The 15,939-nt window shown below is 42.9% G+C and overlaps 1 protein-coding gene across 1 annotated transcript in view; it reads right to left on the minus strand.

The window, feature by feature from the left end:
• The window catches only part of PDE4D (phosphodiesterase 4D), a 490,210-nt gene that overhangs the window by 390,586 nt on the left and 83,685 nt on the right, over window positions 1-15,939 (minus strand). Inside the window, exons 3-5 of the mRNA XM_030193159.1 lie at window positions 12,824-12,860; window positions 8,021-8,094; window positions 7,307-7,356 (exon numbers count right to left, since the gene is read on the minus strand). Of these exons, the coding sequence (XP_030049019.1) occupies window positions 7,307-7,356; window positions 8,021-8,094; window positions 12,824-12,860 (161 nt within the window). The remainder of the gene's footprint in view (window positions 1-7,306; window positions 7,357-8,020; window positions 8,095-12,823; window positions 12,861-15,939) is intronic.

The raw sequence follows: 15,939 nt of genomic DNA on the forward strand, positions 1-15,939 counted from the left end.
AACTGTTTGGGGAGGCTAAAGGGGGTGGGGTGGGGTCAGGGGCGGAGCTTACATCCATGATTGTCTGACAACACACAGAACAAAAATAAGTAAAAATAAAATAGTCACAATACCTTTTATTAAATTTAGATATTAGATATGTATCATACATCAAAGAATAAAATGGTTGCTCAAAGCATATACTAAACACAATCACTCAACTGCAAAACACTATGCACAACTTTGTGCAAAAACACTCAGAACCTTACTGTACCATAAATATTACACTGGGCAGACCCTAATACACCAATATACCACCCATACGGAAAATGCAGACAGTCAACAATATGAAACAAGGGACCACAGATCAGTAATAGAGATATGAAGGCAACAAAACCTGAACTGGAACCTCATGAAGTCAGACTCTGCATACAGCAACACTATAAATACAGAAACAAACCCAAAAGATTAGAATACACATTTCAAAAAACTAATATAACAAAACAGCAAGGAAGACCTAGAAAGAGTCCCCCATGCCTCTATCCTTCTCCCTATCATCAGAAATTCGCCCCGTGTCCCTAGTCCCCCTCCCCGCCCCCCATGACCACAATTGTCCCTCTGTCTCTGTGACCCTAATCTCCTGCATGCCCTACTCTGGGGCCAGTATCGCTCCCTCTCAATTCCCATCCCTTCATAATCCAGTATTTCTCCCCCCCCCCCCCATCTTTTTCATCCAGCATTGTTTCCCTTCCCCCCAGTTGTCTCTCTACTCTCACTCTCTATATCTCTCTATCCTCCCCTACTCCTCCTGAATTCAGCACCTCTTCTACTACTACTATTAAACATTTCTATAGCGCTACTAGATTTACGCAGCAATGTACCTGTCTCTACCTCTCCCCTACTCTATGGCTAGTAGCTGTCCCTCTCTCTTCCATTCCATCCAACATCTTTCCCTGTTTCTTCTCCTCCTCTCCCAGTTCAGCCTCTTTGCCTATTCCTTCCTCACTCATCAAAGCAGCACCTTCATATTTTCCTCCTCCTGCCTGTCCTCCTTCCCTACCCAGGACAATCAGAGCAGCACCTTAATCAGCTCTGGGCGGGATCTCTCCCAAAGGTTCAGTCAGTGAGCGCTCCTGCTCCTTCCCTCCTCCCCCTTTCAGTTTCTCCCTGTATTAGTCTCGCACTCTCACTCCTTTTCTTCTGCCCTTTCCAGTCTCTTTCTCTTAGTTTCACTCTTTCCCTCCCCTCCGCTCTCCAAAGAAGCAGTTTGATACTTGCCTTGAGGTTTGGCTGCCTTGGGAAGAGAACTTACTCACTCGACCTTCTTTCTGTGATGACGCATCCCTCCCACCCTCGCGGAAGCCGGAAGTTGCGTCAGCTGACGCGTGATGCATCAGAGCAGGAAGAAGGCTGAGTCCCCGAGGCAGGCCTGCTATAGGCTAGAACGAAGAAGACGTCCATGGCGCTAGCGAGAACAACAGGACGGGAGCACAGCACAGGAAAGAAGAAGCTGCTGCATGATGCTCCAGTACCCCGTCCCCAGCTATCGTTGGTGAGGCTTGTCGCGTCTGCTTTGGTAAGCCTCCCCAAGCCTCTTATACCGGGCGCCTATGCCCAGCACTGTTCTTGTACTAAAATTTCTGAAGTTAAAGTCGAAGCCCCTGAAAGTTTACACTCCAGCCCATCCATATCTACAACACAGATAGTGTAAATTTACATACAAACCTTCTACAAGTTACCCAGTTGCATAAGGGAGATTTTAGGTCAGCCCTAGCTTTTTACAACCCTATCATGGTGCAATATGGGACTCGTGTCATATATTCTAAAGGATAGAATAAGGGACTATAAATCCCACACTGATTTGGGTGGTAAGTTCAAAACCAGGGTTAGACAAAATATTAAGCTGTGGTAAAAAGGGCCCTGCGCTAACAGTGGCGACCATGTTTGCTGCAACCAGTAAAAAGGCTGAAAAAAGAAAAGGCCATGCAGTACGAATGAACTTTCTGTGTGGCCATGCGGTGGAGCATTTACCGCCACCCACTGAGGTGGTGGTAAGGACTCCAGCGCTAACCTGGCGGTAACCCCCTGTGTTAGGCCAGAAGTAGTTCTGGATTGGCTCACGGTAAACCCATATTGTGCTTACCGCTGCTTAGTAAAGGGCTCCAAAGTGAATTGGCTGTGTTGGCATTAGAGCATGGCAGCTGCTAGCGCAGCTTAGTTAATTGGGGGGGGGGGGGGGCAACTGTTGCATTGCTGGTATATCCACTGCTCACCCTCAGTATGGAACAAGTGACATTAACTTTATATCAGCTAGATAGAAAGAAACATGCAGTTTTCCATTGATGTGTGATCAATATTTTTCACAATTCAAAAGAACAAACCCAACAAGGAGCGGTAAAAGGAATAATCAAATATAAAGAACCAATCCTTCCCTAGAAAAGAACCAGAGATTGGAGACAAAAAAAAAATTGTTCTGATTAGCAAGGAAAATTCAGTATAGGCCGCACCCATAGCAGAGTCAATTTTCAAATACTGTGCAGAACTTAACAGCTCATCTTGATTGCTCTATACATCAAATTGCCTCACAACACGTGGTGTCTCCAATCTCTTGTTTTTTTTTATAGAGAAGGATTGATTCTTTATATTTCAATATTTTCCACAACCAATCAGTGCTTTTGGACTCCTATATTAAAATGCAACAGAAAACCAATGGGATGGTTCCTTTTTAGGCACAAAGTGATGAACATGGCACATCACAATTCTTACAGATCCACAGCCAGTCCTGCAGTGAGGCACAGAATATCAATTCCATTCACTACTGTCCTTTCTTACCTTCTACCATGAATAACTGCGTCTCATTCAAAACAGAATTCAAGGTTCTTACATCCAATTAAAGAATAGTTTTAAAATAAGAGTAAATAGTGCATTTGCCATACATATTCAATCGTCCATATATTCAAGAACCTGACAGTGCTGAGATTAACTCCTGTACCATACATCTGACAAATCTGCATCAAAACCAATTCAGTACATAAATATGACTATGTTTCTGATGTTGCCTACTAGACTTTGCTAGAGAAGACAGAGAACACAGAATAAGAGGTATCATTCCTAAACAAAAACATTTTAGTCATTTAAGTACATTCGTCAAAAAGATGCCAAAATATGAAAGTGTTTTTTTTTCATTGCCTCAATAGGTATCTTACCTACATCATGCATTTCTAGATATAAAATACTTGTGTGGGACTTATTACATTAAACCAAATGCTGTACTAGGCTAAGGGTCACTGAAAGCTTATGATTTCAAAGCAAAAAACTGAAACCAACCGTAAGTATTTCAAAAGAAAATAGGTGCACCTCAATAATTATTTCAACTTGGTTAACACAGTGCATTGTGGAGACAAAATAGAAATATGCAGAATTTCTCAACAAGAATTTATAGTAATGTAGATTCATGATATGACATTGCCTGAATTTATAACATTCCAAAGAACTCCTTCTGTACTTCTAGAAAACCTACCAGCATGCTAATGAGTGTGCAAAATGTAGCAAAGCCAGAGAAAAGACCTAATAATAAATAAAATCTTTCTATAACTCAGTGGCATAGCCACAAGGGACCTTGGGGGCCTCGGCCTCTCCACTTTGTGCTCAGGCCCCCTTCAAAATTGTGGCTGGCAGGGATGCTCAAGCCCCATCAGCCAAACAGATTCTCTGCCGGACTGCTGAAGCAGTGAGGAATCCAGCAGGGTGCTCCAGCTGACAGTGTCGGCACTTCCGCACATGCTTAGTTTATGCACTGGACTGAGCGTGTACGGGAGTACTGGTGTTGGAAGCTGGGGCACCCTGCCGGCTTCCTCCCTGCTTTAGCAGTACCGGTGTGATTCTGCCAGAGAATCTCTTCCACTGGCAGGGCTTGAGCATTCCTGCCAAAAGAAAAGTATGATTCGGGGGGAGGGGGGAGAAGAACTGATAGGAAATTCTTGGCATCCTCTTCCAGTCTACCCTTGTGCCCCCTCCAACTGAGTTCTGTTTACACCCCTGCTAAAACTCAGTGCCTACATTTACAATTCAAGTACACACAAGTTATAGACATTACTAGTACTTATGTGCGAGACTGTTACAGTGTAAATGCTAGCTAGCTGCTCAGTGTTCTATAACTTTAGCAAGTAACTTACTTAGGGGTCCTTTTACCAAGCAGTGGTAGAAAGGGACCTGCGCTAGTGGCAGGGGCCAATTTTGCTGTAAACTGATGTCCTTTTTACCACAGTGGGTAAACAAAAGGCTGAAAATAGCCATGGCCATGTGGTAAGTTGATCTTACTGTGTGGCCATATGAGGAGGAGCACTTACCGTCAGCCATTCGGGTGGCGGTAAGGACTCCCATGATAATCCGGTGGTAACCAGGTAGCACGTGGCGCTGCCTGGTTACTGCCGGGTTAGCACCACACTAAAAAATACAGCCCTATTTTCCCCAGCATGGGAAATGGTGTGCGCTGAGGCTGGAACTACAGCTGGCTCCTGCATTGGGCCAGCGGTAGCTCCAGATCAGCGCACAGCAAGCCCACGTTGGGCTCACCACCCCTTTGTAAAAGGGACCCTTAATGCGTACATGCAAGACTGAGGTGCATGGGTGGGGCATGGGCATGCCCAACATTTACATGTATATCTTACAGAATACTCTAAGTTACATACTAAAGTGCCGTATTTAGGTGCTCTTACTCAAATTTGCATGACGTCAATGGATGCAGACTTATTCTAGCATTCTAGAATGGAATCTGGGCTTCCAGATCTCGCTACAGAATTAGTGCTCAGGACACTGCATCTAAGCACCAAATCTGTGGCACCCAGTAATAGAATTGTCCCCCTGGTTGTGTTCAACTTCCTCATGTAGACTTATTAAACTTTATAACTAGTACACTGGTACTGCACTGCCTGCAGTATGTGAAAATGAGTTGCCAATATGTTACAAACTATGGGGATGATTTTTGGCAGGGGAGGGGCAGGCAGTTTGAAGGTCCATGGTAGGGTTGTGCATTCGTCAGCACACATTCAATTCTTTAGCACACCTTAAATAAATCTAGTGCATGCAAAAATCAGTTTGACCTCCATTAACCTGTGACTTGACTCTTGTACAATTGATTTGGGCACATTTATTGAATTGAACCTGAGAAACTAATGGGAAAAAAAAGAACCACCCAAACTTTAGAAAATTCCAGAAAATTCCAAAAACAAACCAAGGTTTTTTGTTTTTTTTTAATGCCTTGCAATTACCTAATGCATGGCTGCTTTTGTATTCATGTACCTCCAGGATCATTTTCAAAGGGAAATTACCTGTGTAGTTTCCCCCTTAAAAATTCACCTTTGCAAGGTTCACAAGAATTTGCCCTTGGGAGCACCCCTACTTACAGTTTAGTCTAGCCAGCTTGTGAAACCCAGCAGCTAAATTTAGCCACTGAGAGAGCAAGAGTTTCAGCCACACAGATTTACCCTGGTATGTGTTTAGTAAACTCAGTAAATCATAATGAAAACTGTCCTATATTAATCGTGAAATAATTGATGAGATAGCAGAGCATTACTAGCAAGTGCTGTTATATACCATGATTATAATAACCGTTTGAAATCTGATAATATCCTCCTCCGTAACATCAAACTTAGTCCACTATTATCACATTTTATGTTCTTTTTTTCAGAAAAGACAGGTAGGGGTTATTCTCTAACTGGACACCTCTATTATGGCATGCTGGGGCTATGAGGTAGGAGACTTATTCTATTACAGAAAGTAGATGCCTAGGTTCTGTTAGAGAATAGAAGCATAGTAGCATAATAACTAACGGCAGATAAAGACCTGTACGGTCCATCCGGTCAGCCCAACTGTCACACTCATTATCAATTCATGATTAAATCAACAATGAATGTGAAGTAAAATACTTGGGGTCCTTTTACTAAGGTTCGCTGAAAAATGGCCTGTGGTAGTGTAGGTGTGTGTTTTAGATGCGCGCAGATCCATTATTTAGCACCTTTTTAAAATTTTGACTGAAAAAATGGATGGGCAGCAAAAAGAAAATTGATGGACGTCCATTTTGGGTCTGAAATCTTACTGCCAGCCATTGAATTAGCGGTAAGGTCTCATGCGTTAACCGGGCGGTAATGGTCTATGTGTGTCAAATACCTTTTACCGCCCGGTAGCGCCGTGCACCAGAAAATAAAATTTATTTTCTGGTGCATGTACGGGACGCACATCAAAAATGAAATTACTGCCCATGCCATGTAGTAGCTGGGCAGTAACTCAGAATTGGCGCGCATTGATTGCGCATAGGCGCTTACACGGCTTAGTAAAAGGGCCCCTTGATCATGGTCCGTCTTTGGTATTTCTGGAACATAGACCATAGAAGTCTACATGGCCCTGTACTTACATTCCAATTACTTAAGTTGCTGTTTAAGCCCATGCCAGTCCATCTGTCCTGTCATTTGTGGAACATAGACCATAAAAGTCTGCCCAGCACTGTCCTTAGGTTCCAGCCACTGAAGTTGCTGTCATAGCCCTTTCCAGCCGGTCCCAAACCAGATTGCCATATATGGGACAAAGACAAGTCTGCCCGGCACGGCCCTAATTCATCACAGCTGGAGTCACCATCTAAGTGTCACTCGACACATCCACACATAATCCATTACTGGTACACACAACATGTAGGGGCCTACAGAGCTGGTTTAAGTGTGAGTGCCTGAATGCAGCAGAGGCACACCTAACTGGCAATATTCTGTAAGTTACCTGCATAAATGGGAGCTCCAGCTTCTTGCAAATACATGATATGTAAGTAAAGGGGTAATTAAAGAATAGTGCTAAGGCACAAGTGTGCACATACTTGTGGATATGGCATTATTCTGTACATACATGTCCATAACGTACATATACATGTAAGCACCCAGTTTATAGAACTGCCCTTCATGGGCAGATTCACTAAGGCTTTTCTCTCATTGTGTCCATGAGTAAAAGCTCCGTAAACAAGCCCTAACTCTTGTAGATTATCAGGAACACTAAAATGCCAGCTTTTAAGGTTGCAAAATGGCTAAAGCCTTCCTATCGATATAAAGCAGATAAAGTAATGTGAAATTCCACACTTATCCTCTGCCAACACCCTATGAGACAACCACTATGTAGCTTGCCTCTATTCTGATGACCACAGTTTGCTGACAACTTAGCACCTTGTCTGCCAGACAAAACTGATAAATTGGCTAGAAAGTGCAATGAAATTCATCCAGTAGGTAGACTTTGCTTCTCTCCCACTGAAGCCCTGATATTGTAATGAATAAGCAGTTAATAAACTTACCTGGTATAGCTGCTTTATTGATGGGTGGCTGGTTGCACATGGGTGACCGCCTGACAATTGAGAAAGAAAAAGAAGACATAAGTCATGTAGGTGCGCTGAAAAATAATTCTGCACATGCCCAAAACACGCATCTACACTACCGCAGGCCATTCTTCAGCGTACCTTAGTAAAAGGACCCCGCAGCTATCATTTGAATCCCATGTAAATAAACTCACTCAGTTGCAAATTCATTCAGAACACTGCGCTTTGTCTGATTTACTCTTTGAAAAAATATTATGATAGTGTATCTCAGTACTGTTCAATTTTTTTTTGTCTTATTTATAAAGAGGTGCCCCATTGTATCTCTTAAAAATCAAAGATCACTAGATCAATTGCTTTATTTATTTTTCCTTTTTTAAGAACTATAACAAGATCCAGGTTATTAGATAACCTTTTTTCATTCCAAGCTGCTCGCCTTAATAAAAATATTCAAATCCTTTTATCTACTACTTTAAATTTCCAGTTTCGAAAACATATCAAAATCTACTTATTTAGGAAATTCGTATCACAATCTAATAACTACCTTGGATTTATTTATATGTCCAGTTTTTTGTGAATTGTGAGCCACTTTGAACTCTGAGGTATTAGTGGACTCTAAGATATATTGTTAATGTTAATTGCCAATTATAAAATTAGAAAAAAAGCTTATACATGTAGGTGCAAGGAGGTACTCACTTGCTGGGTGCTCGATCTTGTAAGTTGGTTATTGCAGCAAAGTTATTCCTTACAGTGCGCAAGCTCGCCAGCACCTGCAAGAGAGACAGCAATCAGCTGTTTAATTATTGTTCAAACCGTCATTGTATTAAAATACAATGCAAATTGTATGCATAAGAAGTATTGCAGGATGTAAAATTCCCTGAGGCCTTTGGCAATTTATTTGTACAATTAATTTAAAATTAATTTCCAAATCTATTGTCTGAATTCCAGGCAGTAAAAAGTTCAGATTGGAAGTAAGCACTGTGGCATCTCTGTTACTGCCTGTTTTTTTCCCAATAATATCAGTAATGGTGTGGAAAAGTTAAGCCATGCAATTAACTGAAGGCAAATTAGCAGATGTAGGTATTTATATAATTACCCAGAGACATGAAACTAGTGCCAATTAACTCCTCTACTCCTTCACCCTGCTGATGCTTTAGACACACTTGCTCGCCATTTGCTCCTTGGCTTGTTGTCATTTGGATTCTGTACTTTCTCGAGTCACCTCTTTTCTGTTTCATCACACTGAGTAGATCCTCTGAAGGGTTGTCCAATCATATATCAAGCATTTGAATCTAGGCTCTTTGCTGGGCCATCCAGTCTTTCCTCTCTGCACTCAGGGGTCCTTTAACAAAGGCGCACCAAAAGGTGGCCTGTGGTAGTGTGAACCATTTCTCCACTGTGTCTGGAAAAAAGTTTTCTTTGTTTGGGCCAGGAAATGGATGTGCGGCAAAATTAAAACCAGCACGTCTACTTTCGGCCTGAGCCCTTAACAGCACCCACTGACTTAGTGGTAGGGTCTCATGCATTACCCATGCAATAACCGTCCAGCACACGCCAACTGCTGATTACTGCCAGGAAACACCCCCATGGTAGAAAATAGAAAATTATTTCTAATGCGGATTTTCAGTGCGTGCCAAACTTAGAATTACCGCCAGGCGCATGTGCTAGTCGGGTGGAAATGCTGATTTGACGCATGCTGCATGCATGTAGGCCCTAATGTGCCTGTGTAAAAGGGCCTCTCATTCTCTTGTGTTCTGATCTCCTCCTACAACTTTAGGCACCACATATATCTCAAATAATTTCCTGATCTGCCCCCCCCAACTGTCCAATCAGGCACAGGCAGCTCCTTGTGACTCTGGGTAAGTCACTTAACCCTCCATTGCCCCATGTAAGCCGCATTGAGACTGCCATGAGTGGGAAAGCGCGGGGTACAAATATAACCAAAAAAAAAAAAAATCATGACTAAGGGCCTTGTTTATTAAGCCGCACTGGAGGAATGCTAACATTTTTAGCACGCTCTAAAAATTAGCACACGCTAACACTAACATAGTAACATAGTACATGACGGCAGATAAAGACTTGTACGGTCCATCCAGTCTGCCCAACAAGATAAACTAATTTTACATGGTATGTGATACTTTACATGTATACCCAAGTTTGACTTGTCCTTGCCTTTCCCAGTGCACGGACCGTAGAAGTCTGCCCAGTAATGTACTGTTCTTGTACTAAGTTCTGAAGCTAACGTCGAAGCCCCTTAAAATTTACACTCCAGCCCATCCCTATCTATTCAGTCACGATCAGGGCATTGACTGTAGAAATCTGCCCAGCTTCCGTTCTGTTTCCCAATTACCGGCGTTGCCACCCAATCTCCACTAAGATTCCATGGAACCATTCCTTCTAAACAGGATTCCTTTGTGTTTATCCCACGCACGTTTGAATTCCATTACCGTTTTCATCTCCAACACCTCCCGCGGGAGGGCACTCCACATATCCACCACCCTCTCTGTGAAAAAATACTTCCTGACATTAGTCCTGAGTCTGCCCCCCTTCAACCTCAATTCATATCCTCCAGTTCTACTGCCTTCCCCTCTCCAGAAAAGGTTCATTTGCGGATTAATACCTTTCAAATATTTGAACATCTGTATCACGTCACCCGTTTCAACTTTCCTCCAAGGTATACATGTTCAGGTCAGCAAGTCTCTCCTCGTACGGTTTGCAACACAAATCCCATACCAGTTTTGTAGCTTTTCTTTGCACCACTTCCAGTCTTTTTACATCTTTAGCAAGATACGGCCTCCAAAACTGAACACAATACTCCAAGTGGGGACTCACCAATGACTTGTAGAAGGGCATCAATACCTCCTTTCTTCTGCTAGTTATGCCCCTCTCTATGCAGCCTAGCATCCTTCTGTCCATGGCCGTCGCCTTGTCGCATTGTTTCTTCACCTTAGATCCTCAGACACCAACACCCCAAGGTCTCTCTCCTGAGCCGAGCTTACAAATCTCTTCCGAGCCGAGTTTACTAATCTCTCCCCTCCTATCCAGTATCTCTCTTTCAGGTTTCTGCACCCCAAGTGCATCACTCTACACTTCTTGGCATTACACTTCTTGGCACTAGAGACACCCTTAAGAATATATGAGTGTTTCCAGCATTAGCACATGCTAAAAATTAGCATGCACTAAAAATGTGAACACATCTTAGTAAACAGGGCCCTTAGTAACTAAAACGTGCCCTAAATGAACAAATGACCACTGGAGGATTAAGGCGTGGAGGGGCATAATCGAAAGGGGCACCGAAGTTTTCCTGAGGACGTCCTTGCAGGACATCCCGGTGAAGGGGCGAGGAAACCTGTATTGTCGAAACAAGATGGGCCTCCATCTTTCGTTTCCATAATATGGTTGGGGACGCCCAAATCGCGAAACTTAGATCGACATTAGAGATAGTCATCCCCGATTTTCGGAGATAATGGAAACCGAGAGCGCCCATCTCAGAAACGACCAAATGCAAGCCATTTGGTCATGGGAGGAGCCAGAAGTCGTAGTGCACTGGTCCCCCTGACATGCCAAGACACCAACCGGGCACCCTAGGGGGCACTGCAGTGGACTTCACAAATTTATCCCAGGTGCATAGCTCCCTTACCTTGTGTGCTGAGCCCCCCAACCCCCCCCCCCCCAAAACCCACTACCCACAACTGTACACCACTAATAACTCTAAGGGGTGAAGGGGGGCACCTACATGTGGGTACAGTGTTTTGTTTTTTTTTTGTTACATTTGTACCCCGCGCTTTCCCACTCATGGCAGGCTCAATGCGGCAGGCAATGGAGGGTTAAGTGACTTGCCCAGAGTCACAAGGAGCTGCCTGTGCCGGGAATCGAACTCAGTTCCTCAGTTCCCCAGGACCAAAGTCCACCACCCTAACCAGTAGGCTCACATTTACCAGCACAAGTGTAACAGGTAGGGGGGGATGGGCCTGGGTCCACCTTCCTGAAGTGCACTGCACCCACTAAAACTGCTCCAGGGACCTGCATACTGCTGTCATGGAGCTGGGTATGACATTTGAGGCTGGCAAAAAATATTTTTAAAAGGTTTTTTTTAGGGTGGGAGGGGGTTAGTGACCACTGTGGGAGTAAGGGGAGGTGATCCCTGATTCCCTCTGGTGGTCATCTGGTCAGTTCGGGCACCTTTTCGAACCTTGGTTGTTACAAAAAAAGGACCAAGTAAAGTCACCCAAGTGCTCGTCAGGGACACCCTTCTTTTTCATTATTGGTCGAGGATGCCCATGTGTTAGGCCCGCCCCAGTCCCGCCTTCGCTGCGCTTCTGACACGCCCCCATGAACTTTGGTCGTCCCCGCGAAGGAAAGCAGTTGAGGACGCCCAAAATTGGCTTTTGATTATGCCAATTTGGGCGACCCTGGGAGAAGATGGGTTGAAAGATGGGCGCCCCTCTCTTTCGAAAATAAGCCTGATAACTCCCTTTACTCTCCCGGTGGTCACTGACCCCCACCCACCCACCCTCAAAGATGTAAAAGAAACACTACATACCAGCCTTGGTGACAGCTTCAGATGTTATGGTCAGTCCTATTAGGGCAGCAAGTAGGCCCCAGAGTAGCCTAATGGTCGGTGCAGGCCCATATCCCACTCTACCTATTACACTTGTGGTGGAATGTGTGAACCCTCCAAAACCCACCAAAAACCTTCAGAACCTACATATAGGTGAGACCTGAAGGCATCAGGGCTATTGTAGTAGTGTACTGTTAGTTACAGTAGGTTTTTTGGTGGGTTTTGGAGGGCTCACCATACAATATAAGGGGGTAATGCAGAAATGGGTACCAGGGTCCTTTTATGTGAAGTCCACTGTAGTGCTCCCTAGGGTGCCCTACTGTTCTGCTGGGATGTCTGTGTGGCCAGTCTACTATGAATGCTGGCCTCCCCTTATATCCTAATGGCTTGTTTTTGTGTATTTTTCCCTCAGATTTTTTTTAATGGTCCTAAAAGATAGATGAGATAGATGCACTGAGCACCAAAATGTCTAGCAAACAGCCATTTTCGAAACAAAAAATTGGATGTTTTTCTGGTTTGAAAATGGCCACGTTCGCTATTGAATTTTTTGATGTTTTTCGCAAAACATCCAAAATCAAATTTAGACGTCATATCGAAAATGCCCCTTCACATCGCCAACTACTTAAAAAATCATCCTAAAAACTGACGCAGGCAACATTGCCAAAACACGGCCCATGTCAAGTCACTTCCCATTGAACCAGTACCAGTGTTGACCATTTGTAATAAATGTTATTTTAAGAACCTGTTTCCTTGGATGCCTTTTTTTAGGACCTCACTCTTTTTTACTCATTTGTCCTTGAGGATCCTTTTTCTCCTTTTTTTGTCAGCTATAGCTGCTCTCCAGCAGTAGATGTCACTATCTCATTGTGAATTCACTGCCATCATACAAGGAACTGAGTGAGATGCCACATATATCTTTCAAATGAGGTCATCCTTACCTGAGCAAATGGTGTTACAATCAAGTCATCTCCATGTCTGCAAAACAAGCAAAACCAAGTGTTAGAAGACACAGTCGCTTCACTTGTGTTAATTTATATCAGGCACAAAGTCACTTTCTCTGAGGTCCAGATTCAAAAGAGGCTTCACACTTAAGATTCCTAAGTCAGATATCTATTTTCAGCACATAATTTAGGAGCTGAAGTTTGGCTGAAAGAAACCCCTTAAAGTTTAGGAATTCATTTTAGAAGGGCTTGTATCACTTTTACACATACACAACAATGTTTACATGTATAAATTTCACATGTCACATTTCAGGTTTATTTAATATACTACAAATAAAATAATTACCTAAGCGGTGTATAAAGATCTAAATTAAAATCACTGCTAGGAAAGGGAATAAGATATCAGGATGCCTAGGTTACAAATGACAATTATAAAACTAATATGAAATACCATAATTACCGTTGTTAATCTAAGATACACATAGAGAGGGACAGTAGTAAAAAGGGTGACTCAAACAGTACATTATAAAGTCTTTCTGCAAGGCGTAATGAAAAAGACAAGAAGCCATTTGAATACAGGAGGAAAAGCTTTAGAGAACAAAATATGCATTAAGAACAGTTTTAAATTTCAAGAATGAAAGCTCTAACCATATGCTGAGAGAAATATTATTCCGGAGGGTAGGGGAGTCAACAGAAAAGGAGGGTGATCTAGCAGAGTGGGAATGGATTTGAAGAAAAGTAAATCTAGTTTTTCCTACATAAGCACACAACTGTGGAATGCATTACCAAAAGCCTTGAAAACAACGTACGATCACCTAAACTTCAGGAAATCACTAAAAACCAACCTGTTTAAAAAGGCATACCCTACCGATCCAACTTAAATGCCTAATCTCTGCAACACAACCAAACTATAGCACATAATGGACATAACACAACTCTTCCGTTCTCCGATTCCCTAATGTGGCTGTGCCACATGATGTTGATCTTACCACAACAGCACCCTGTATTTGTTCACACCGGAGCCTGAAAAGGTCTCTCTGGTACTATGTAAGCCACATTGAGCCTACAAATAGGTGGGAAAATGTGGGATACAAATGTAACAAATAAATATAATAACTAGAGGAATAAACAGCTACTTTTTGCATGTGTAGATCTGTGCCATGCACAAATTTCAAAGGAGCATGTTCTTGGTGGGCTTGAAAGGTATGCCTGCAAAAATTTTAAAATGGCGATACACACTATACATCTGGAATTTGGCCTTTACTCCAGCTTTAAGGCTAGTGAATGTTTCAGGTATTATTTAGTTAGGGCTCCTTTTACTAAGCAGCGGTAAGCCCAACGCGGGCTTAGTGCTCGCTATACAGGAAGCACCGCCGGGCTACCGCAGAAGCCTGGCGGTATTCCCACTCCTAGCGTGTTGTCATTTGCCATTTATTTTTGTAGCACCGGAGTGTACGCAGCGGTAATTGGGCAATGCCTCGCTGCCCGGTTACCACTGGGTTAACGTGGCAGCCCTTACTGCCACCTCAATGGGTGGTGGTCAGGGCTCCCTCCCTGAAATGGCTGCGTGGCAAGTGCTTTACTTAACGCATGGAGACTCCCCTTTTACCAGCTGCAGCAAAAGGGAGCCTTGGTGCACATGTAAAAAACGCGCTGATGCCAGTGCTGGTCCCCTTTTGCCGCTGCTTGGTAAAAGGGGCCCATAGTTAGGTACAGAATTTGAATCTCTAGGTATCTCTTACCATATATATGCGATGTTCAGGGTGTTCAAGGTTTACCCCTCCCCCGGGTACAGGCTTTGGGTCATGGTTTAGATATTCAGCTGAGATTTTATATGGAATGAGTGAGGGTTTGGATGATGAAGAATGGTTTGGTCTTGAGTGTTGCTAAGACTGAAGTGATGATTGTGGGGAGAAGTGAGCAAGATATGTGGCCTGATCGCTGATCGTATGAATTTAGGGGATAGATACAGTGCTGTGCAAAAAGAAATGAGGTTATTAGGTGTTCATTTGGATAGTACATTGAATATGAGTGTGCAAGTTTGTACGAATAACTTATAACTTATACCACAAGAGGAAAAATAGATCCGTCAACTTTCTGGCAACAATTCTATAATAATGAATGGACTGAACTAACAGAATCTAACCGATTTATTCAAGAATGGGACAATAGATGCAGAAGCATACTAGACAACATAGCACCACTCCAATCCAGAACCTCATATAGAAAAAACTCAATACCATGGTTTAGTGAAGAACTGAAAAAACTAAAAACACAAGTTAGAAGGTTAGAACGAGCATGGAATAAAAAGAAAGACGAATCCGCACTCAATGCTTGGAAGCAACTACAAAGAAAATACAAATACACCATTAGACAAACTAAAAGATCATATTACAAAGCTAAAATTGGACCAGACTACAAGGACAAACATAAACTTTTCCTACTCGTGAACAAACTACTAAACACTACACTGGTTACTTCTAACAACACAGTCACACCAACAGCAAACAATCTTGCAAAATACTTCAAAGAGAAAATTGTAAAGTTACGACTCACGATACCTGTTAATACCATTGACCACGCAATACTCCTCGATTGTCTAGACCCAATTCCTGGTGAATACCCAGCTGACAGAACCTGGACTAACTTCGACACAATCTCGGAAGACACCATCTCCCTAGTGCTCAAAAGGTACGCCAAGTCCCACTGTAAAATAGACATATGCCCTAATAACCTTATCAAGTTCGCCCCTCAACAACTCATATCAGACCTTATAAAACATTTGAACTATATGCTAAAAAATGGACTCTTCCCAAAGGAAAAAGGAAGTATTCTACTCACCCCTATACCTAAAGACGCAAAGAAAAGTACAAGTGATTTAACCAACTACCGCCCAGTAGCATCTATTCCTCTGATAACCAAACTAACAGAAGGTATGGTGACCGAGCAGCTCACCAACTACTTAAATACATTTTCAATACTTCACAACTCCCAATCAGGATTTCGGTCTAACCACAGCACCGAAACGTACTAGTTACTCTCTTGACTAAATTTAAACAAGCTATCGCAACTGGCAACAAAATATTTCTCCTACAATTCAACATGTCCAGTGC

Source organism: Microcaecilia unicolor, chromosome 2, assembly GCF_901765095.1.
Source record: "Microcaecilia unicolor chromosome 2, aMicUni1.1, whole genome shotgun sequence".
NCBI classification, from domain to species: Eukaryota; Metazoa; Chordata; class Amphibia; order Gymnophiona; family Siphonopidae; genus Microcaecilia; species Microcaecilia unicolor.